At 43.4% G+C, this 25,388-nt stretch overlaps 1 protein-coding gene across 2 annotated transcripts in view; it reads right to left on the reverse strand.

Moving 5' to 3' along the window:
* The window catches only part of BLTP3B (bridge-like lipid transfer protein family member 3B), a 93,956-nt gene that overhangs the window by 67,984 nt on the left and 584 nt on the right, over positions 1–25,388 (reverse strand). For both annotated transcript variants that reach the window (XM_073649894.1, XM_073649895.1), the window contains exon 2: positions 445–607. In XM_073649894.1, coding sequence (XP_073505995.1) covers positions 445–607 — 163 coding nt within the window. The remainder of the gene's footprint in view (positions 1–444; positions 608–25,388) is intronic.

The raw sequence follows: 25,388 nt of genomic DNA on the forward strand, positions 1-25,388 counted from the left end.
CTTGTGTACGTCAAAGCAAAGAACGGTGGTGGAAGTAGGTGGTGTTTTGCTGATGAAGACGACCTTTTACGGCACCAGCTAAGTCTATGGACATCTTTGTAATAGTGTACATTGGAAGAGGGAAAGAAGTTGTTTGGCTGCTAGACAGACGCTGACACTCACTTGGCCAGGCCATTTAGATAATGGGCAAGTGTAGAAAAGAAATGATTTGCCCCAGGAAAAGGAAAACTATCACCTTAACCCTTGTCTTAAAAATATATATATTGTATATATCCAAACTCATTATACAAAATTGATCATATTGCTTCTCAACAACATTCGACTCACCAGAACCTTAACCCGAAACCCAGCCATACGTAATTTAATAACAGAAAAAAATTTAGCAGTGGCCAATCAAATGGGGTTGTCGGGAGCCATCTGAAAAAAAAACGATCCCGGACTCACCCGGATAGCAGCTTTGTTGCAGAACACTTTGTTGATGGCGAGCCAGGTAGGTAAATCCAACATGTTCTGCAGGACATCTTCATCAAGTTCCAAGTTAGTCAACTGACCTTCTCCTTTAAGGGTGCTCAGGTTGATTTTATCAGGAGACAGATTCTTTGTGAACCTAGAGAAGAAAAAATAAAATAAAATAATTTTTATATTATAGAATATACTGAATTATTCAACTTTCATTTTTTGTTATTATCTTTATTTTGGACTACAAGAAAAACACTTTAAGGGATATTCCATTTTTAATCAGACTTTACATTGGAGGGCACAGATGTGTTAAAAAAGTATCTTTAAAAGACTAGCGTTAAGCAAAAAGATTTGAAGGACCCTGGTCCAACGGCCTTGTCAGTAGTCTGTGGCCACCAGCCAGAGCTCTGCAAACCTCCTCCTAACAGCGGCATTCTTGGCGCCTTTTTTTCCTTAGAATGTCCCCACAATGTAAGGATTTTGTGGGACCTCATGATCAGAAAAGCCGCCGGTAGTAGGGGGTCTACAGTGCTTTGGTCCAGGATTATGGACGAGGCGGCTGGACCAGAGTTCCACAAATTTTTTGGCTCAACTATTGTTAATCACCTATCCCAAATAAAGAGTGATAATCAATGGCGGCCCAAAGGCTAAAACCGCCACCAAACATAAGAAAAATGGGTCCCTTGAATAGATTGAGCAAGCAAGCATGTCCGTCGCTCTGGATAAGCCCCCTTTAAACTCCCCCTTTCCTGTGATTCCATTTTTCTCAGACTACAATTAAATCTAAATAAACCTTAAAAAAATTATTCAGTGTGTGTTGAAAAATCAGCCATATTACCCTCCTCCTCCTCCTCCCAGTCCTGTTTCTGGCTGCTAGAGCAGAGGGGAGAGGTTCCTGCTGCAAAACGACTTTACATCATAATTACGGTACCATGCCTAAACTTCCCCTTTAATTAACTCTTAATTTAAAGAGTATATTGGCCAATGATCTGGATGGGTATGCAGTCTGACCGGAATTTGCAAGCTGGAAAGAAGTTTCCGTCGCTTTACCGCAAGTTTGGCAGAAGCGATCACTTTTATGTAAGTCATGATTTATGTCATTTCGTAATAAAGAAAGTCATTATAAAAAGACATTGGAGGTAGACATTTCCAAAAATAAGTGTAAATGCTTCTATAATAAGCCACAGGAACTGGTTCATCAAGTAGACACTTTAATTAGAGTATTCATATCTATTAATTTAGACAAAGAGGTTCAGAAATCAAAACTGAAAATAGATCATGTCTTCTGCGTCACCGGTTTACCCCGGGGCAGAAAGAATAAGACTAATGTAATTATTGCAATAAATTGATTCCTTCCTTATAGTTTTGCACTTGCCAACAAATGTCAAGAAGTCAAGGGTATGCCAAGTTGCATGAAATTTGGGTTTCACATGAATGCACCAATCCTTTCCTTCTCAGAGGCGGATGCACAAACCTACTGAAGGGCGTATGCACACACAGGGGGAGACATACTGACTCAGCTGCACAGGGACTCGCGATGGAGGTCAAACCAGGAGGCTAATCATTGTTGATGAGCTCAGTGGATGTTTTTATTTATTTATTTATTTATTTTTTAGAGATAGTCTTTTCTGGGACTCAATCTCAAGAGGCAGAAACTCTAAAACAGTGAGCCACGAGCTGGAACGCTGCACAGGTCATTCTTCAAAGTGGATCACTCGGTAGTGGCCACTAAGGAATAAACAGGGCTGCTGTGTTTGGCCCCATACATTGCTTAGTTTTGGCCACTGGCGGAGTGAATTTCAAGTGATCGGTGGTACGGAGTGTCAAACTTATTATCATGGAAATTGCCCCTTCGGAGAGGAAGAGGACTAGAACCCTAGTAGTGCCACCTATCCTAATGATCAATATTGACTCCTAAAGGGTATCTGTCACCAGGTTTTTACTACCTCATCTGACAGCAGCATAATGTAGGAAAAGAGACCCTAATTCCAATGATGCATCACTTAGTTTACTGGGCTCATCAGTTGTGACACAATCAGAGTTCTTAGATGTAGCATGTAGCTTAGAAAGCTGCCCCCGCCCACGCTACAGCTTTCTGTGTACATTGTGTATTGCCCGTGAGCTGCTGTCACGGGAGTGTCAGCTGTAACAGACAGTCGTCCTGGATCCAGCTATAGAAGGTCATTGTGCTTGGCTCTGCAGGCACCTTCTTGATCTTTTCATCTCTGTAGTGTAGAGATATCCTTCTCCCTCTAGGACCGAGCAGTGACCTCCACCTTCTGCTGCTAATTGACACACCCTTGCTGGATGTTTAAATACACCTCAGTCTCTCCAGAGAGTCGCTGGTTATAGCTCTATTTTCCTCAGTCCAGGCCAGAAGTACTAGTAGTTTGCTAGTGTCTTCTTGGAGTTCCCTCGGAGGATAGTTGTGGTGATCTCACTGGTGTCTTCTCAAGCTAAGAGTATTCCCATGTCTGTTTACCTGTTTGTCTTTAGTTGAAGTGGGGGCTGACTAGTGTTCACAAGGTCCCCTCCCTACCTAGGGCCTAGCTCTAGGGGCAGTCAGGGATTAGGTTTCCTGCTCGACGATAGGCGCAGAACCTATTTAGGGACGTTATTGGAGACAGGGTGTTGTCAGATCTGCCTAGAGGTAACCACTCCCCCTTTCCCTAGTGTTTGGGCTTCCTCCCCCTCTTCCAGTCATTGTGCACATAGTCTTTAACTCATCTTGCATGACAGCTGCTTATCAGAGGAGAGGGCATACTCGGACCACTTGGTACAAGGGAGCTAGTCAGGGCAGTGATAATTTCCCGGTGATAAAACATTCATTGTACGGAAACAACAGCACACAGCCTAATAAATGACACATCCCTGAAATCTGTTTCTCAGCCCCTACCTCATGCTACCCTCTGATTACATCAGACAGATTCCCTTTAACGAGCCTTGCCACATGATTCACGATAAAAGCCAAACCAGAATCTTGATTTGCAGACAAGTGTGTAGGGGCGTTTGCCACTCATTAGTGCAAAGCAAGAGATCTGACTTGGCCGTTCAAGGGGACTCAGACTGGTTACCACTAAATTTATTAAAAGGCATATTTGTAATTTAGGTCATCAATATATGTCCAACCTGGACAACCCCTTTAATGGAGGGAGCCTTCATTGTTATGAGGCACCCATAACAGTTTATGGGACCTTACTACCTCCATATGGATCCAATGTGGCACAGTACGGAATAGTTAGACAAGAATTTTCCCGTCCGTTGAAAGCAAGAAGAGATTTTTTTCAAAACAGTGAAGACTTAAAACTCAAAGTATGTTAAAAAGTTAAAAACTTTTCATATTACAAATTATTACACTTTCTTATGACTTCACAATTTTCTCTCCGAAACGAGACCGGCACAACAAGGTGGCCACAATGAGGATACCATTCATTGAAGCTTGTGCTGTAGACCAAGACTAGGACAGCCTATATGGAGCCTCATTGAGCCTTTGTCCAATGAAAGTACAGTATTCATGCAACCAGTGTCAGACTGAAGAACATTGGGCCCACCAGAGGATTTGATTCTGAGGGCCCACCTTTCTCACCCACTCAAGAGCCCCATAGCAGCTGCAAGGTTTGCACTATGAACTCTCCTGAAGGAGAAGCAAGGGCCCACCGGAGGATTCTCCGGTTCTCTGGTGGGCCAGTCCAACCCTGCATGCAACCATTGCTAAAAACTACAACACTGCCCCCTATGGACAAGAATAAAGGAATAAACATAAACCCAAACAGAATGGAGAACGAACTAAGATCTAAAAAAAAAAAAAACACCCAAGGGCTTTGGGTATTGCAGCCGACATATGGATCTTAAAGTGTGCCAACGTTTCAGCTGTCTGAACGAGATCTTACACAATGATGCACTTTCCATATTTCCATAGCTTCCCTTTAGATCTGCCAGCACGGAACACTTTAGTCTCTGCCCGGTAAGATTTTCTGGGTCACTTCAACCTGTCACTTTCCAGTCTGCAGGTTAAACATTCACAGGCAGCAAAAGTGACATTTATGGCTTTTGGAGACACACTGAAAAAGGAAGATAAACTTTCTACTTTTAGCTTTCTCTTCCCCACTTAAAAATGAAATAAAATGACAATTTTGCAAGTAATGGATAGTCCAACTGCTGCAAAGGAAAGTAACCTTGCAAAAGTGTTAAAGGGATTTTTCAGGATTTTTTAAAAAAATTTCCCTAAGAGTGGGCAATGACCCTAAAATAAAAAAAATATGCATTATTTGACAGGTCTCCCTCCATATTGCCAGTGCAGCCACTCCGTTGTTCGCCAGAAGTGATGACCTCTTCAACATATGGTATCAGTTAGTTGCCGTGGTCAGCTGACCAATGTAACCAATCACGTGCCTTTGCTATGGCCATTGATTTACTCGAGCGGTTAAGTGACTATACCAGCAGAGGCACAGGAGTGATGGGGAATTCATGGGATAAGTAACGCTTATTTCTTTATTTTGATCTTTTCCTACACCTGGACAAAAAAAAAAAAAAAGCTTAGAAAACCTTTTTAAATAGCTATACAGGATGTGATATTTAGATCCAGCCTTTAATTGAGCTTAGAGGTTGTAACAGATTCCTAAAAATGGTCTAATCTTGTTTAAAGAGGCACAGTCACTTGACATAAATTTTACCTGGTACAAATGCCGCTGTTCTCCCGAATCAAACGTAGTTTTTCTTTTGTTCCTGCGCCTCTCCGTTCCTGAGATATGGCCCCTTCTTCCCTGTATATAAATCTAGTCCTATCCTTGTGGGCGTGGATCTCAGCTCCTCTCTTTTCAAGATCCACGCCCAGTTGTCTAAAAGACTAGATTTACACACAGGAAAAAAAAGGGGCCATATCTCAAGAACGGAGAGGCGCAGGAAGAAAAGAAAAACATCGACGGATTCAGGAGAACAGCGGCGTTTACACCAGGTGAAAAAAATTACATAATTATAGCAAGTGACAGGTCCTTTCTAATCTATCAGACACAGCCCATGGATAAAAGTTGACCTGTTTCTAGGGTAAAGAGCTGAGGTCAACTTCTATTGCCTATACAACTCCATTTTCGTCAATGGGATTGCACATTCACAATGGAGGCCTGATTTAGAGGCCGCTTTACTAAACTAAGTAACATATTAAAAGGGTTGTCCAGGCTTTGGGGTCACTCTATGTAACTGCAGACTTGTGAATCCTCACAGCACGTAGTATGCATGCTGTCAAGATTATCGGCACCAGGAGCTGGCGCCTATCCACATAGAGTGACTGCAGAATTGAGCCCCAAGTCTGGACAATCCCTTTAAATTTTTTACACAGGTGTGGCGGTGTCCAGTTCTGAAGCTCAGCCCATCCAAATTAAATGGGGCAGAGTCACGGTACCAGCGGACACCTTTAGCCATTCACACCCTACATCTTTGGTTCATACACAGAAGAAGATATCTTGCACAAAAAGGAACAATTTCACCATGAACCCATCAAAATGTCAGGTTGAAGCTGCATGGCTGCTCGGGGGGGTGGGGGGAGATTTTGCCAAATTTTACACAATGAAAACTGCGCACACAGAAAAGGCTGCGTCCTAAGCACAAATCATCAACCTCATTATCTCTGCAGAGCCTTAAATTAAGAAAACACAGTTAATTAAAAAAAAAAAAAAACAACACACAACTTCCTTTGCAATACGAAGCGAGGCTGAAGAAGTTCAGATGGGAATTATAAAAACTTTTTGCAACTCAGGCTTTAAAAAAAAAAAGAAAGAAAAGCTGAGATGCACGGAAAATAAACTGAAAATCACTGCATCAGCCGCTTCCTGGGAACAACAATATTGTAGGATTAAACTCTTAACGCAGAAAGCGTCGTTACATTAACATTAGTCCTTTAGGCTGGCTTCATTCAGGCGTTCATTTTTTTAATTTTCATATATATATATATATATATATATATATATATATATATATATATATATATATATATATATATATATATATATATATATATATATATATATATATATATATATATACACACACACACACACACACACACAGTATATGTTACACACAGTATATGTTATAATAAAGACCCTGAACTGTTTAAGTGGACTCTGCATTCTGACCATCACGGCCTGCACTATCACCCCCAGCATCCTATTACACTGCCCTGAGGCTACACCCCTCCCGTGGGGAGTTATCCTATCCCTGTGCTGCACACCAACACCAGCCCCAGTGGCCTGCCCTGCAGCGGAGGTCATCCCTGACCGCAATCCACGGGTGGCGTAGTCGGACATTTAAAGCACTGATTGATAGACCGCCATTTGGTCTGACCACCCTGAGCCACGGGACCGGGTTGCCACTACTACCCCCATCAGCACCGTACACCAAAAGACCCGGTTTCGAGTACCCCACGGCCCAGGGGGCGAGTTGCATACATATTCTAGAATACCCGATGCGTTAGAATCGGGCCACCATCTAGTCTTTCATAATGACCCCAAAACGGTTGTACTAAACCCCGCACATTCTGTGGTCCAGTTCCCGGAATTGTCCTAGGAAGATTGGGACGGTTCCTAAATGTGGGTCCTGGTGGAAGGGTCCCAGTGATTAAGCCTTAATTCTCTATCCCGTTTATAGGTAATAAGTTATTGCCGGAATGGGCGAGATCTAATTTAGGTCCATCGCATCATGAAAGTGACACCATCAAACTAGTCACTGTCCTGGGATTTCCCACGATAGAATGGGGTTGGAAATATGTGAACCCGGCCTAAAAGTGGGTGTTCCAGGATGTACCGTGGGTTGAGCATGTTGCAGCTCAAAAAAAAAAAAATGTATGGGAAAAAAAAAAATGCAATGTGTGAATGACATTTTTAAAATCTCAATCACTTTGCTGCTACTGAAAAATGCAGCGTTTTTACTGCAGAATAAAAAAAAAGCCAAATGTTAACATACCCCAAAATATTGGCAACTATGCCATTCTGGATTTTTGGGGACCGTGTAGAAGCAGCGTATCTCAACTCCAGTCCTCAACATCCCCCAACGGGTCAAGTTTTGTGGTTATCCTTCTGAGAACCCGTGGCAATTTTTGATGCCTTGCTAATATAATTCCACTACCGGTGAAATACTGCGGAAATTCTGAAAACATGACTTGTTAGGGGACCTTGAAGACTGGAGTTATGAAACAATGGTCTAGAGAACCAGGCCAAAAAAGTGACAAACCCAATAAACAGATTTATACATTTTCTAATCTGATTGGATACGAACGAGGAGGTTTTGCAATATAACTGGAACATGCACAGTAGTCATGGGTCCAAAAATTTATTTCACATCATGTAGCAACCGATGGCATCTAAAGTCCACACCACAAAATTCTCCAACTGAAAAATTATACAAGTACTGAAATAGAATAAAAAAGAAGGATTGACCTGTAAGATATATCCAGAAATATATTCAGGGAGGAGATATTGCTGATCAGAAAGTTTGGAATATTAAAAAGGGGTTGTACAGGAATAAAAACAGCGCCATCCCTGGTCATAGGTTGTGTGTGGTACTGCGGTTTAGCCAGTTCTAATCAATGGAACTGAGCTACACTGCCAGACACAACCCATTGACATGGCTGTCATATTTTATTAAAGAAAACAGACAGTTTTTTTTTTTTATCCAAATGCAAATAGCCTCTTTAGAGAAGATGACTTGAACCCTAAAGTCACCAATCCTAAAAGTCATTATCGACCATTTAACAAGCCTTTTGATGACTTCCATGTGACGTGGGATAAGAAGCCAAACCAGACACTCCATTTGCAGACACGTGTTTTGAGGTGTTTATCCCTCAGCAGTGCAAAGCAAGAGATATGATTTGGCTGGGTGAAAGGCCTCCGACTGGTGGTTTAAGGGGCAACGTTTCTTCTATTAGAAAGTGCAAAGCCTGAGTCCGGAGTCATGGGCCATACAGTGCTCCTGTGGGAAATTAAACATTAAATAGCCTCTTCACAGAGGAAGAGGAGAGGAAATTTAGCAGTTTTGCACTGATGGGTGACAAACACCCTGAAACACGTGTCTGCAAATGGAGAGCTTGCTTTGGCTTTTTATCCTAAGTCATATGGATTGCTAGTTCAAGTCCTCTTAAGGTTATTTGCATATTTAAAATTTCCCAGAAGCATTGCATGACCTATAAGTCTCCTTTGTGCTCTACACAAGGAGAAACATTCCCTCTTTTTGATCCTAGACAACGTCCTAAAATTTAATAACCTCCCCCCAATTGCATATGTGGGCATGCTGGTCTTTGAAAGCTAAATCCAGTAACATCTTTAAATCCACTATCTGTTGCTGCATTACCAAGAAATCAGAGTTTTAATCTATATGAAAATGAGGCATTAAGTGCTCTGGGGGCGATGGAGCAATTCCCAAGTCTCCGGCTCCTGGGGTCGATTCCCCACCCAGTACAGGACACTCTAGCTTTATTACCTGTCAGCTAACGTTACATAGACAGTGAGCTATCAATCTAAAAAGAGTCTGGTGCTAGGTGGGGAAACAACCCCAGAAACCAGAGGCTCAGGAAGTGCTCTGCTCTGTCACGCCCAGAGCCTCTTTTGCATATGAATTCAAATACTGATTTCTCAGGAATGCAGCAACAGATAAAAGATATAACAGGTTTCGATATATTTAGCCTTCAAAGACCTGCAGTTTGGGGAGGAAGAGGGTTGATAATACTGACAGATTCCCTTTAATAAAATATTCCAGCCGTGTTTGTCTATTTGCACTTAATACAGAATACAAATGGTGAAGTATGTACTAATCATATATATCTCCAAAGAAAGCTTCCCACCTTGGGCAATAAAAAAAAATAAATTCACCTTTAAAGTTCTTCTGAAGATGACTTATTCTAGACCAATTCAATAAATGTTTGGGTGGTACTTCATCTTTATTTATGAATGCGTGACTGTTTCGGTTTCCTTTAATTTTTTTTTTTTTCTAAAAAAAAAAAAAAAAAAAAAAAAAAATTCTTCCTGTTTTTGAGGTGTCAACGACACAACATAATCTATTCTATATCAGGGGTGTCCTACATCTCACCAGAGAGGAAAAAAAATCCATATCTGACTCATGTACCTTTGTCTAGTTTTTGGTGTTTTTCGCCCTTTTTGCATTTGCACTTAATTCTTCTTTTAATTTGTTCCTTTTTTAAAGTCTGGTTTTATATGCATTCCCCTGGGGGGTTTTTATGTTCATCATTTTGGGCAGGGTTTGGATTTTTCAGGTGTTTTTGGGTGATGTACTAGTTGCATCTTTCTAAAAAAGTAGCTAAATTTGTGCGTAATTGTACCCCAGTTGCCCCTGTATGTAAAATTTTTGTGAAAATTTTGCTACGTTTTAGTGGTAACATGAGACTTTTAAAAAGTCGCAAAAAAAGATCAAATACACAAATAAGGGGCGGTTTTTATGTTATTCGAAATTCATCAACCATGTGCGGCATTTTGAAGAATTTGGCAAAGAGAATTCACTGAATGCCACAAGCCTATAAAAGAAAGAAAAAAAAATCAATGATGAAGGTAGTTTTAAGCAATATGGCTATTGTCCATATATTCCCCAATAGGGCTGTCATTTTATGTCCACTTTTGCAGTCTTTCGTGTCCCCTTCTTCAAAGCCCCCCGCCACATACCAAACAATATGAAGATGGTCAGGACTAACAGAGGCCTAACTTCAAGCTGGTGGGTCCCAATACAAAATCTCCGATAGGGTCCCCAATTTTCACAGCTTTTTAAGTAGTATTGGTCTTCATCTAAAAGCCAAAAGGGACCTTTACATCCCTATCTTGGGCCGAGGTGCCACTGGAACCCCTGCTCTCACCAGCTTAATCGTGTTACAATGCTGTCCGGCCACCTTACTGAAAAAGCGGCTACCTGGAGGAAATTAACATTTTTCTTTCTGGAAGCCGCCAGCTTTCAGTCATGGGGCAGTGCACAGAGCAGTCACCGCCTAGTATACAGTGAGTGACAGCTGGACTTTGATTCATTGTCACCTTGCTCTGCACAGATGTGCTGCACCGCAGAACTGTCAACCGAAGTGTCGGGGCGTGCTTAAAGCCGCCGCTCACTGTACCTGTTCTGGGCACACCTCTATGACTGAAAGCCGGCGGCTCCCAGGAAGAATAAAGTTAATTTTCTCCCAGTAGCCGTGCGATCAGTAAGGCGACCAGTTGCGTTTTTTAACGCTATTAACCCTATATATTCAGGTTAACAGCGTTTGGGGACAGGTTCCCTTTAAGCCCCGCCAGTATCTTGCATGGGAACCCCACACAGCCAAATATCCATGTAAATGAGGGTCAGGAGGAATAGAGCCTTCTTTACAGTACAAGAATGTTTAAAAAAATATATATTTAAAATGAAATAAAAAAATAAAATAAAATGCATGTCACTAGCACTGTTTGTTTGTTTTTTAATGTAAAGCTACAGATTAGATAGTGGGTCACGCCCAGAAAATGTACATAACTCCAAAGGTCAAATTAACAGTACAAAATGCAGATTTATACCGAGGGAGTAAACAATGCAGTTATTCCAGTGCTGCTCTTGCCCTAGATATGACACCAAGCAACATGACCAAAGGTCAGATCACTAGAGAAGCCCACACAGTTTATAGAGCGATTATATTATACTCCAACTCATAATTATATATAATGAACCTTCTTCAACAAATTGCAAATTTCTCCGCCCTAGCAATTCTGGTGCAGAATAATTTTATGCCTTAACCCCTTAATGACGCAGCAATTTTTCAGTCTCATTTTTCCCCTCAAACCATAACTATTAGATTTTTTCCAGCAACATAAGCGTATGAGGGCTTGTTTCTTTGAGGGACGAGTTGTAGGTTTGAATGACATCCTTCATTTATCATATAATGTACTAAAAAACAAGGGTGAAAAAGTACTAAGTGCAGTGAAATGGCAAAAAAAAAAAAACAGCAATTTCATCATCGTTTTTTGAGATTTTTAATTGTACCATTTTGGTAAACATCAGACATTTTGATTGGTCATTATTGTAATTAAAGTAGGATATTTTGCCTTTTTTTTAATTTATATACAGGTTCAAACTTATGGATTCAATAATTGTATATTTTGACAGATCGGCCTTTTACAAACGAGACAATGCTGAACATGTTTCTTTTTACTCCTTTATTTTTAAAAATGAGAAAAGAGGGGTAATTCTAATTTTATTTTAAACTTTTTTTTTTTAATTATTGAAAGAACAACTATCAATACAACTTCAGTATCAGAAGATCTACAAATATGGCACTTAGAAGACCTCCAGCGCCTTCATTCCAGATTAGTGGGAGTCTGAGATCTTTGCCCTCCATTGGCGACATCTTCTAAAAAACTATTCAATGATACATAGAATACCTAAAAAAAAAATGATTGGGCCTTCATTGTAAAGGGATGGTCCCAACTGCATCCTTTAGAGATGGGACAACATCTTTAAAGAACATCCATCACAAAATAGTCCATCGCGCCAGATAGTGTTCACCAGGATCTTTTCGATCAAGAAGTACCAATTTCCTCAATTCAACCCTCTCTGAGGTTTAGGCACGTCAAAGAAATTTTTTTCCTGGGATTTTACAAAATTGGCCCTAATTAAGGAATGTTCAAGAATAAAGAAATAACAGTGACTTAGCCCTTGAATCACCTGCCGTTTTGTTGGTCTCTGCTGATCTTGCAGTGATGATGTCCCATCCATCAATCTCCTGACTGCTGCAGTCAATCACTGGCATCAGCAGTTACGTGATATACACGAAGGAGGCAATAGACTTAATTGGTCAGGTAACTGATAGACAAGACATCACTTCTGGTATCACCGAGCACCACAGGAGCATTCCCTACCTTACGGGCAAATTTGTAAAATTTTGGGGAACACTCTTAACTGGCAGTTTTGGGGGTCCAGTGCTCGGCACTTAAGGGAACTCTAACTGGCACAATGGATAAAATGAAGATGACACTGTTCAACCACTGTGACAGAACGATAACCATTAACCACTCGCACCATGTTACAACAAAGACAGAAGATGGATGAGAAGCCATAAAATGTCACGTTATTGTGTCCTCTCGGATGGTATGGTTTATAATTACTGATGAGACACAATTGCTCTAACACTTTGTGAATTTGTGATCCAGTTGTAGATTTTCATAATTTGTATTTTAGTGACTTGGTGCTCGCATATAGATATTACTAATCTGCCACCATTAACATTTTTCAGATCTTTCCTAGTCCCTAAGTTATGATCGCACAGATGGTGCCTAAGTCCCAGAAGATTGGGAGCTTGAGGTGAGACAGCCGCCTGGCTACCAGAAGGTTTAAGGCCAGGGTGAAGCATACAGCTTTTCCACAAGTAAAACTGCAAAGGATATGACATGTTATGGATTTTAATTTACACACCATCTTCAACTATCGTTAATAGGAATATGGAGGGGCTCACTATGGCGCCGTGGCCCTAAAGGTTGGGGTAGGGGTAAGGGCTCAGTCAGGTCAGGCGGCGTGGGCCTAGAGGCCGGGGTAGGGGCACAGTCAGGTCAGGCGGCGTGGGCCTAGAGGCCGGGGTAGAGGCACAGTTAGGTCAAGCGGCGTGGGTCTAGAGGCCCGGGTAGAGGCACAGTCAGGTCAGGTGGCGTGGGCCTAGAGGCACAGTCAGGTCAGGCGGTGTGGGCCTAGAGGCCGGGATAGGGGCACAGTCAGGTCAGGTGGCGTGGGCCTAGAGGCCGGGGTAGAGGCACAGTCAGGTCAGGCGGCGTGGGCCTAGAGGCCCAGTCAGGTCAGGCGGCGTGGGCCTAGAGGCCGGGGTAGAGGCACAGTCAGGTCAGGCGCCGTGGGCCTAGAGGCCGGGGTAGAGGCACAGTCAGGTCAGGCGCCGTGGGCCTAGAGGCCGGGACAGGGGCTCAGCCAGGTCAGGCGCCGTGGCCCTAGAGGCCGGGGTAGAGGCACAGTCAGGTCAGGCGCTGTGGCCATAGAGGCCTGGGATAGGGGCTCAGTCAGGCGCCGTGGCCCTAGAGGCCGGGGTAGAGGCACAGCCAGGTCAGGCGCCGTGGCCCTAGAGGCCGGGATAGGGGCTCAGTCAGGCGCCTTGGTCGTAGAAGCTTGGGGAAAAAATAAAGAGACAGAAGCACAGACATTACAGTTCCTGGATCTCCAGGACCGGGTTAAGACAAGTGGTAGAGTAAATAGTGCGGAGATGGTGCTAATTACATAAAGCTAGAACAAGAGTCGCACCCTTTCCTAAGTTAAGCGTAAGGATTTCTCAGTTACTGTTACATTTATTTCCTTTTCTAAAAGAGCAGAAACAAAGAACAGAAATATATACAAAGAGATTAAAAAAAACACCATTAGGGTGCAGAAACTATACAGTGTTATGTATATACCTCACTATAGGAAGAGATTACAATGCCGCTGCTATGGGAGCACTGAGGCGTTTCAGATGACTCTTACAGGAAAAAGAAGAGAAAGGTGACTCCATAGCAGTGACGTAAAGGCGATTCGTCCTGTTTGTCCCTTTCTTTAGAGACAACTCAATAGTAAATGAATGGGACTGTATCAGGCTGTTCATCGGTATCCATTTACATTGCGATCAATACAAACATGACACTATATACACCCCCCACACATACAGTACGGACCAAAAATTTGGACACACCTTCTCATTTTAAGATTTTTCTGTATTTTCTTGACTATGGAAATTGTACATTCACACTGAAGGCATTAAAACTATGAGTTAACGCATGTGGAATTATATACTTAACAAAAACGTGTCAAACTACTGAAAATATGTCTTATATTCTAGGTTCTTCAAAGTAGCCACCTTTTGCTTTGATGACTGCTTTGCACAATCGTGGCATTCTCTTGATGAGCTTCAAGAGGTAGTCACCGGAAATGGTCTTCCAACAATCTTGAAGGAGTTCCCAGAGATGCTTACCACTTGTTGGCCCTTTTGCCTTCACTCTGCGGTCCAGCTCACCCCAAATCATCTCAATTGGGTTCAGGTCTGGTGACTGTGGAGGCCAGGTCATCTGGTGTAGCACCCCATCACTCTCCTTCTTGGTCAAATAGCCCTTACACAGCCTGGAGGTGTTTGGGGTCATTGTCCTGTTGAAAAATAAATGATGGTCCAACTAAACGCAAACCAGATGGAATAGCATGCCGCTGCAAGATGCTGTGGTAACCATGCTGGTTCAGTATGCCTTCAATTTTGAATAAATCCCCAACATTGTCACCAGCAAAGCACCCCTACACCATCACACCTCCTCCTCCATGCTTCAAGGTGGGAACCAGGCATGTAGAGTCCATCCGTTCATCTATTATGCGTCACACAAAGACACGGTGGTTGGAACCAAAGATCTCACATTTGGACTCATCAGACCAAAGCACAGATTTCCACTGGTCTAATGTCCATTCCTTGTGTTCTTTAGCCCAAACAAGTCTCTTCTGCTTGTTGCCCGTCCTTAGCAGTGGTTTCCTAGCAGCTATTTTACCATGAAGGCCTGCTGCACAAAGTCTCCTCTTAACAGTTGTTGAAGAGATGTGTCGGCTGCTAGAACTCTGTGTGGCATTGACCTGGTCTCTAATCTGAGCTGCTGTTAACCTGCGATTTCTGAGGCTGGTGACTCAGATAAACTTATCCTCAGAAGCAGAGGTGACTCTTGGTCTTCCTTTCCTGGGGCGGTCATCATGTGAGCCAGTTTCTTTGTACCGCTTGATGGTTTTTGCAATTGCACTTGGGGACACTTTCAAAGTTTTCCCAATTTTTCGGACTGACTGACCTTCATTTCTTAAAGTAATGATGGCCACTCGTTTTTCTTTACTTAGCAGCTTTTTACTTGCCATAATACAAATTCTAACAGTCTATTCAGTAGGACTATCAGCTGTGTATCCACCAGACTTCTGCACAACACAACTGCTGGTCCCAACCCCATTTATAAAGCAAGAAATCCCACTTATTAAACCTGACAGGGCACACCTGTGAAGTGAAAATCATTTCCGGTGACTACCTCTTGAAGCTCATCAAGAGAATGCCAAGAGTGTGCAAAGCAGTCATCAAAGCAAAAGGTGCCTACTCTGAAGAAACTAGAATATAAGACATATTTTCAGTTGTTTCACACTTTTTTGTTAAGCATATAATTCCACATGTGTTATTTCATAGTTTTGATGCCTTCAGTGTGAATGTACAATTTTCATAGTCAAGAAAATACAGAAAAATCTTTAAATGAGAAGGTGTGTCCAAAGTTTTGGTCTGTACTGTATATACAGTGCCTACACCAACCATTACTAAGTCTACACATATTTATGGTTATATCTGTAATATTTGGCTGGAAGTCTCCCGTGTTTCCTGGAGGAGCCACATTATAATTGTGATGTTGTGGTAATCGCGACACACCATGTCCAATTATTGCCAGTAAGGATTATGTAGGGACACGTGAAATCACACGACTCCATATTGGCAGTAATATGGCAGCACGGGTGGCTCAGTGGTTAGCACTGTTGCTTTGCAGCGCTGGGGTCCGGGGTTCAAATCCCACCAAGGACGACATCTGCAAGGAGTTTATGTTCTCCCCGTGTTTGTGTGAGTTTCCTCCGGGTTCTCTGGTTTCCTCCAGCCCTCCAAAGACATACTGATAGGGAATCTAGATTGTGAACCCCAATGCGGACAGCGCCAATAATGTCTGTAAAGCGCTGTGGAAGTAATGGCGCTATACAAGTGCATAAACTAAATAAATAATACCAAAAGTGATTCTCCACTGAAAGCTTATCCTTAGGCGAGGACATTATCTCCTTCCCGACCAGGCGATTTTTTTTTTTTTTTTTCGCTTTTGTTTTATTCCTCCTCTTCCAAGACCCACACATTTTATTTTTCCTCTGACCTAGGAGTATAAGCCTTTTTTTTTTTTTTTGCAGGACGAGTCGTAATTTTGAACGACGCCATTCACTTTATCATATAATGTACTGAATTAAAGAAAAGAAAAATATGCAATTCCGTCATTGTTTTTTGGGGTTTTCATTGTATAGTAAAAATTATGTGATTCTCCCAGTCAGTACGATTACAGAGATACCAAACATATATATTAGCTAATAAAAAAAGAAGAAGAAATTCTGGACTTTTTAAAAACTGTTTGGTTTGGGTCACCATTTGCAGGGTGAGTTGTAGTTTTTTGTTGGTACCAGACGACAGTTTATTCTATTTTTTGGGGCGAGGGGGGGGGGGGGGAAGCAGTTCTGGTAATTCGATGTTTTTTTTTAATACAATAATTAAACCCATATGGTAAACGCTATATTTGCATAGACTGGACTTTTACACAATCACGTGGGGTATAGTGAGGGGCATACAGTGCCAAAACAGCTGCTGCTTTTAGATCTAGCTCCCATCGCTGTTCTTAGAGGTAGGCGACGGCTGTGTAAGTCAGACGGCATCCACCGTGCGTCAGGTCCCGAACCCCTTCTATACACCCAACATGTGATTTACATGTACGTCACATATGAGGAAGGGGTTAAAATTTGAGAACTGAAGGTCCGACTAAATGGGGCATCACACATGAGACATGTCAAAAATCAGGCCTCATTTAGCAAAACAAAGAAAAAAGTGGTCTATGTTGTCCGTAGTAACAAATGACAGCGCAGATTTCATTTTGCCGGAGATGTTTATAAAATGAAAGCTGAGCTCTGATTGGTTGCTATGGGAAACAAATACAGTGAGGCCTATCTAAATAATGAACAAGGTAGCCCATTAATTGTGCAGGGGGGGGGGGGACACTGAGGGCCATCAGTGTTATTGCCCCAAAGAACTTGTTAATCACCAGCAAACTGTGAAACACGGTGGGTATCGTCGCCATGGAGATAGGCCTTACTGAAAAGCTAGAGTACGAGGGGCAGGGAATAGCTGCACAAGGCGACCAATCAGGAGCTCCCTTACATTTTATAACCTCAGTTTGAAAAATGAAAACTGAAACCTGATTGGCTTTGATGAATAAGTGGATTTATGGCGTCTGCAGGCCTCAAATAACTAGGCCCAAAAATCTATAAACTGTGTTTCCACCTACCATGGTGATTTGTAATACTTGTGACTTGTTATTGACGCGCCCCCTGGGCCGTGGGGTACTCGGTAGCCGGGTCGGTCGTTGCTAAGGGATATGTCACAGTGGCGGTGACCCGGTCCGTGACCCAGGGCGGTCAATAAAAGGGGATTATAGTTTTTAAAGTTTAAATGTTCGTGATGCCACCTGTGGTATGCGGCTATATGGGGCCCCCGCTGCGGTGCAGATCCTCTGGAGCTGATGATGACGCAGCAGAGTTGGTTCAGCTCTCCACAGGTAGAGCTTAGCTCAAGGGCAGTGCAGGGGATGGCATAGATGAAGTAGGTGTGTAAGGTGGTGCAGGGGATGATGATGGCGCAATAATCATTCACAGAGACGGTGGGGTGCAGTCTTCAGGGTTTACGCACAATTTTTAGACTCCAAGTTACCAGGGCAACTTTCCACGTCGTCCTGTGTTTACTCAGCGAGCGGCTCAGCAAACTCCCAGGTACCTCCGAAGAATGTAACGGGACCCCGTTCTGTATGTTCCTTCTGCCCATCTCCCTGCACCTCACACCTAGTGTCCCAAGCCGCGGACCTTGTCGGGCGACGTTTTCTCTGTCCCCTAGGTCCTCTATGGCCACCTTTTTGGAGATTTAGATGTGGCTGTTGGCTGCAGCACCTGAAATGCTGCATCCTCCGGTTATCTAGTTGAGACCTGAAGAACTTTGCTAGTTTAGGGGCCGGTCCCCTCTCTGCGGCCTGATCCTTCCAAGTTTTCTGCAGACTCGGGCGCATGGGTGGCATCCGCACTGCCCGTGCTCCTAGGATCCTTTCTCCCTGCTCCTTTCCTCAGTCTGTCCTGGGCCTCTCTCACTAGGCCCTCCTCCTGAGCTCCTGCTCTGAACTCTCACTCTGACTAATCTGTCCTTTCAAGATGGCTTCTATTTTTATATCTTCCTCTCAAGTGCTCCTCTGATCTACCTCCTCCACCCACATCCACTACATGATTCCCCCTCATTTGGTTCCCCCCACTCTAGCCAGGGACAGGGCTCAGCAGAGGAGCAGCGCATCTTGCCCCTCCTGCTGGTCTGGAGTAGTGTAGTGTTGGATGCAGGTGTTAGAGTACTGCCCGGGACCCTTTCCTTACCTGAGAGTGAGATACCACACCTTGGGGTGAGATGCAGTACCTCTGTGGCAACTGAACCCGCAGGGGCGCCACATTATATGATAGTAGGACTATAGGGCCACACAGGCTTCAAGGCCTCGGTAACACTGTTATCTCTGTCTATGTTAATGTCATTTCTCCCATCTCCTCACAACTTAAAGGGGTATTCCCATCTCCATGATCAATCAAGCCCAATATGTAGGTGTAATAGTAATAATAATAATAATAATAATAATAATAATAATAATAGAAAATACCTTCAATTAGAAAGTTGTATAGTTCTTCTGATTCGCTATGTCGCTTACCCCATGTGCAGGGCATTGCAGTAGCATAGATATCCATGGCTATGACCACTGACAATTAACTGTCACTACATGAGTGGTCGTAACCATGGATATCTAAGCTGCTGCAATGCCATGCACATGGGGTAAGTGACACAGTGAATCAGAAGAACCATTTTACATTTCTAATTGTAGGTATTTGCTAATATTATTATTATTACACCTACTACATATTGGAATAGGATCTTGGAGATAGGACTACCCCTTTAAATACAGTGACATTCCCTTACACTGAGTGTGAACAGGGCTGTCCTATTTCTGCCCTTACATCACCGAGAATCCTGGCGTATCCCAATTAAATATAATTGTTTTATAATAGGCTATAATGATATAATCCCGGCATAGCAATGGAAATACACGGCTGTAATGACACCTGTGATATCATCCCTCCTCCTCGCTCACTATACACTGCTCATCGAACTTATAAAAGCTGCCAGATAATGAGAGCAGACAACGTCTTTTATGGGAAATTATGGTGACTGGTGACATTCCTATGTTTTTACTCCAACAGGAATTTACGATTGAAATAATCAGATGAGATCATTTATTATTAATGCCCTGTTCAATTATTCATCTTTGCAGCGTGTTGGAAAGTAAGTCACTTTATCTATTTAACGTTAATGGGAAATAACAACACAATCCATGACAGCGTGCAAGTAAAAAATGGTGGCTATCTGTCACATACACATGATTGCTGTGGGGATCCTATTGATTATAAAAACAGGGATCCCCCCACTGTGAATGGAGCAGTAATGCAACCACCTCTATGGAAGCGGTGGTCACAGGGGTGTAACGACCGCGGTTGCAGAGGTCACGACCGCGCGGGTGAGGGCCCGCCGATGCCAGTAGAAATTTTAAGTGGATGTGTTTCCTCGTATTTTACTAATATGGAAGTGCATTATACTATATGGAGGACTATGGGGTGTGCAGTATACTATATAGAGGACTATGGGATGCTTTATACTGAATGGAGAAATATGGGGGGTGCATTATACTATATGGAGCACTATGGGGGACGCTTTATACTGTATGGATGACTATGGGGGTGCATTATACTATAGGGAGAATTATGGGCTGTGCGTTATACTACATGGAGGACTATGGGGAGTGCATTATACTTCTGTTATGCGGCTCCATGACTTATACGTACGGCCCTTGTGAGTATATTGCTTTATTTTTTTCTATACGTTAAAGAACAGCGGCAGAATGGTGGACATACACCAGGATAAGCCCAGGATAAGGGACATTTATTCAATATGGGGGGGGGCCGGTCCAAATCTTGTGCCGGGGCCCATCAGACTCTAGTTACAGCACTGGGTGGTCACACATGCTCACTACTGATTCTCACACAGAGAACATTGGGCTCCAGTCCTTAGGATAGGTGGGGATCTCTGCGGCAGTATCCCCTATGTTCACATATACATCATGCATCCTGTGGATAGGCGACTAATGTTTATGGAACAACCCCAAGTTGGTTTAGGATGCAGGTGCCATATATATGACGGGCCCCCTGGGCCGTGGGGTACTCGGTAGCCGGGCCGGTTGGTGCTGGGGTTGTCACGGTAGAGGGACCCGGTCTGTGACCCAGGGTGGTCAGTAAAAGGGGATGTTGAAAAAAGGGGAATTAAAGTTTTTATATAAAATGTTTGTGACGCCACCTGTGGTGTGCAGCCATATGGAGCCGCCGCTGCGGTGCAGATCCTCTGGAGCTGATGATGACGCAGCAGAGTTGGTTCAGCTCTCCACAGGTAGAGCTAAGCTCCAGGGCGGTGCAGTGATGGCTAATGAGGTAGATGATGCTGTGCAGTGTAGTGCAGGAGATGGCGCAGATAATAACGCTAGGACACAGTGGGGTGCAGTCTCCAAGGTTTACTCACAGTTGTTGCATTCCAGGTTCCCAGCGCCAGAGTAACCTCCCACGCCGTCCTGTTTTTACCAAGGCAGGGGGTTCAGCAAACTCCCAGGTGTTTCAGGAGTACATAACGGGACCCCATTCTGAGTGCCTTCCTCGGTGGTCTTCCTGCGCTGGCTCTCACCCTCCTGCCCTGTGCCTCGCAACCAGCGTCCCAAGCCAGTAACCTCAGGATTTTGGCGGGCAACCTGCAGTCCCCTGAATCCTGTGTTGCTACCTTTTCGGCAATTTAGTTGCGGCTGTGAGCAACTACACCCTGAAAGTGCAGAAGCCTCCGGTTTCTAGCTGAGCCTTGTAGTTCTCCACTAGTTTAGGGGCCGGTCCCACCACGCTCTTGCAGATTCGGGTGCATGGGTGGCTTCCGCACTTGCCGTGCCCCTGGGATCACCTCACTCCTGGAGCCTTCCTCTGCTCCCTTCCTCTTCAGTCTCTCCTCCTGGGCCTCTCAATCTAGGCCGGCTTCCCTGAGCAGAGCTCCTACTACTTCTCCTCTCTGACTGTTCTGACCACTCCCAAGATGGCTCCCCTTTTTATACTCCTGCTGAAGTGCTCCCCTGTACTTCTTCCTCCACCCACACCCACTACATGGTTCCACCCTTCAGCCAGGGACCAGGGATTCTGCTCTCCCTTAGGAGCAATCTCGCCCTTCCCTCCTGAAGTGTAATGGATGCAAGTGTGTGGGTCCCGGGCAGTACTCCATCCTTACCTGAGAGTGAGCTACCACACCTCTGGGTGAGATGTAGTACCTCTGTGGCGACTGAACCCGCAGGGGCGCCACATATACACACACAGCCATAATATGACTCCCATTCAAGATAATGGGCCTCTACTGTACCTCTCTAGGTCTTCCATTTGTTATAGTACCAGTCAGTGGCGTAACTTGAAGCTTGTGGGCCCTAATGTAAAATTCCCAGCAGAGTCCCCCAACTATTACTGGTCTTTAATAGTGATAGTCTTTTTTATGGGTAAAGGGACCTTTGGGGTCCCTTTAGTCTCCAGGGCCCAGGTGCAATTGAAACCCCTGAACCTAATATAGTTATGCCCCTGGTACCAGTCAAATGTTTGGACATAAATTGTTCATGCAATGGTTTTCCTTGTGTTTATTGGAATGTGGACATTGTAGATTCAGAATAAAAGCAGCAAAATCATGAAGGAACAAGTAAAGAAAAACATGTGAAACAAACCAGAATGTGTTTTGAACCTTAGACTCCTCAAAATATCCTCCTTTTACTCTGGTGACAGCTTTATACCCCTTTGCCATTCTCCAAAGCAGCTTCATCAGGTAGTCATCTAAAATGGCCTCCAATGAATAGTCATGCCACACCAAGAGTTCACTTGTAGAGTGACTGGCCTTCAGAAAGTGTTTGTGACCATCAGGTGTGTTTTGCAGTAAGTATTGGTACATAGTTCCATACAGTGCTAAGCCCTACTGTTTTAAGCCAAAATATGACACGAACCAATCATCTAAGATAATCGGCAGACCATCATTACTTTAAGACATAAAGGTCAGTCAGTTAATCAATCTGGAAAATTGCTAGAAACCTTGAAGGCATCCTCAAGTGAAGTCAATTGCTATGATGAAATTGGCTCTGACAAAGACTGTACTATGAAATTAAAAACAAGAATTACCTCTGCTGCAGAGGATAAGTTCATGAGAGTTAATAGCCTCAGATAATGCAAACTGTCAGCACCTAATACAACAGCCTTCATAAATGATGCACAGAATTAAAAATCAAGACACATCTAAACATCAGCTGTCCAGAGGAGCCTGCGAGAATCAGATCTTTATAGTCGAATTGCTGCAAAGAAGCCGTTACTGAGGTCAACAAACAAAAAGACTTGTTTGGGCCAAGTAACACAAAAAGACTGGACATTATATTAGTGGAAATATGTACTGTGGTCTAATTGGTTCCAAAAATCTTAAATTTAGACTAATCACCATGTCTTTGTGAGATGACGAAAAAGTGAATGGATAGCATCTACATGTGTGGTGCCCACCATGAAGCATGGAGGGGAAGGTGTGATGGTGCTTTGCTGGGGACACTGTGGGTGATTCATTCCAATTTCAAGGCACACTTACCCAGCATGGCTACCACAGCCATCTACAAGGAAAACCATTGCATGAAGAGGTGTGTCCAGACTTTTGACTGGTACTGTATAACTGAATCTGTAGGTAACCCATTTGAGTCTGGATTGACATGTGGCATGCTTCTATCTATTCCCTCCAAGAAGCATAGACTATCTTTGAAGATAAAACAACATACATACAGTGACTGTTTGGCTCCATACTTGGGCTACAAGAAATCACTTACCATTGAGAATTAGCGCCATTTCTCTACCAATTTAGACACCAGATTTTTGGGGAAATATGTTTTCCTTGAACTAAGGGTTCATCCATGGATGAAAGAACTGACCCACTTTGCACAGTCCCATGTCAGTGGTATGTTATGTTAATAAAAGGGGTACGATATCCCTCTCTGCTAATTAAACATGGCTGCTTGGGTACCAGACAAGTTATGGCAATGAAAGATCTCCAAAATCAAGTCTCCTGTTCTGTTTACCTCAATCGTAAGCCTAGCTAGAAGATAACCATGATTAGGATGGAGCAAAGGATCCATAGGATTGGTGCAAAAGAGTCAGTCATGTAGACACCTAGTGCCAAAAGGCCCAGAGTTGTCTTCTTTTTGACATGGAACTAATGGGAGCGCTACAACTACAGAAGAACATTCTTAGGTGGTTCCACCATCACAAGGTTCACAACAAAATAATTTTAAAGAACCTTGCCCAGAATGAGACCAGTTCTTCCACTCTTGTGCTAAGTTTGACAATTACACATTATTAGTGACTCGATAACTAATGCAGATGAGGCAGTGGATTCATTTGATTGTTTTGGCAGAAAACCTGAGGGCAAAGGACAGTTTTTAGAGTCACTGATGGGAATACCCTTCCCAGATATCAGGCGTCCAGTGGAATGTAGGTGACAATTCTAATATTTTCCCTTTTTCTATCCTTGCAACTTGAATATGTAACAGAGTCATTCTTCAAATCTTCCAAATATATCCAGCTCTGCTGCTCCTTGGAAACAAATGGTTGTTTGGAAGAAATCCATGGAAAAGACGATGCTGCTTAATGACATAATTACGTAGACGCCCATGGGGGGATACATGTCCAAGTCACAGTTCTAAAAGTTGAAAATCTTAAGAGGATGTGAATGTTAGACTGGCAAAATCCAAGTCATGCGAAACTCAGATTCCTAGACAGTGAGCAATAAACCAACTAAAGAGCATCAAGGCATGCCAACACTAGTAAATGGTCGTTGGCACGGGGAAGGCAGAATGTGTTGGACGGTGATAACAAACCCCTTCAGAACAGACAGTGAGGGTGATCAATGAGTGGAACAGGCGGCCACGAGAGGTGGTGAGTTCTCCTTCAATGGAAGTCTTCAGAGGCTGGACAGACATCTGTCTGAGATGGTTTAGTGACTCCTGCATTGAGCAGGGGGTTGGACATGATGACTCTGGAGGTCCCTTCCAACTCTAACATTCTATGATTCCATGAGAACATTCTATGACGTACCGAATTGTGGGATGCAAAATAAAGGAGTGGTCTTGTTAAAGAATAAGGGGTGGCAGTGCCAGCAAACCAATTTTAAAGGGATTGTCCGGTGGGTGTCCGAGCACTGGGAAGAATTGGGAACTTTGATCCCTATTAGGATGGAGAGGCAGTGCGCATACTCGACCAACCTGCCACATTTTGTAACAGCGATAAAAATTCAACATTCTGACGATCATTTCGGATCTCAATGGTCGAACTCTTGCTCTCACTGGACAGCCTATAGCTTAAAGAGTTGAGCAAAAAGATTTGCGCTGCTCTGTCTGGGGTCTAGTCAGGTCCTCCGTTGCAACCAGACAATGGAAAATCTTCATTTTCTACGGTATCCTTGACACCTCTGGTCAAGACGTACGTCACAGGGAGTAGCAAACGCCAGAGGAGTCCAGGATGCCAGGCCATGGAAGCTGGGCACAGAAGTGAAGACTAGTCTGGTCTGACTACCAGAATCTTTTTGATCAACTCTAGTGTGACGGATATTTCAAGTTATTGAAATTTCTGACTTAACACACTTGAGCTGTCCCTTTTTTTTTTTTGGACATTATGTAGGTCCAACCTCTCTGCCCCTCACGTCAATGAGATTTCAAGGCATTTCTTTAAAGTGAAAGTCCCCTTTAAAAAATAAAAATCCACAAAAGGTCTAAAATCACTTCTCCACCTCAATCTAATAACGTGCTTGGCGTACAGTAGTAAATTCCCCCCTCAAAAGGTGGAGAAAAGAAACGAACGAATGCAGGGATCTACCGAAGGTGGCAGGAGACCTGTAAAGAGTCCCAGGCTGAGCAATCAGTACCAGTCACAGATGTCACCCTTGTACCCTCAATCCCACAGCATGACATCATGCTTATCCAGACCTTTTA

This window comes from Phyllobates terribilis, unplaced genomic scaffold, assembly GCF_046119375.1.
Source record: "Phyllobates terribilis strain yellow unplaced genomic scaffold, ASM4611937v1 Scaffold_10__3_contigs__length_209671492, whole genome shotgun sequence".
In the NCBI taxonomy this organism is placed as follows: Eukaryota; Metazoa; Chordata; class Amphibia; order Anura; family Dendrobatidae; genus Phyllobates; species Phyllobates terribilis.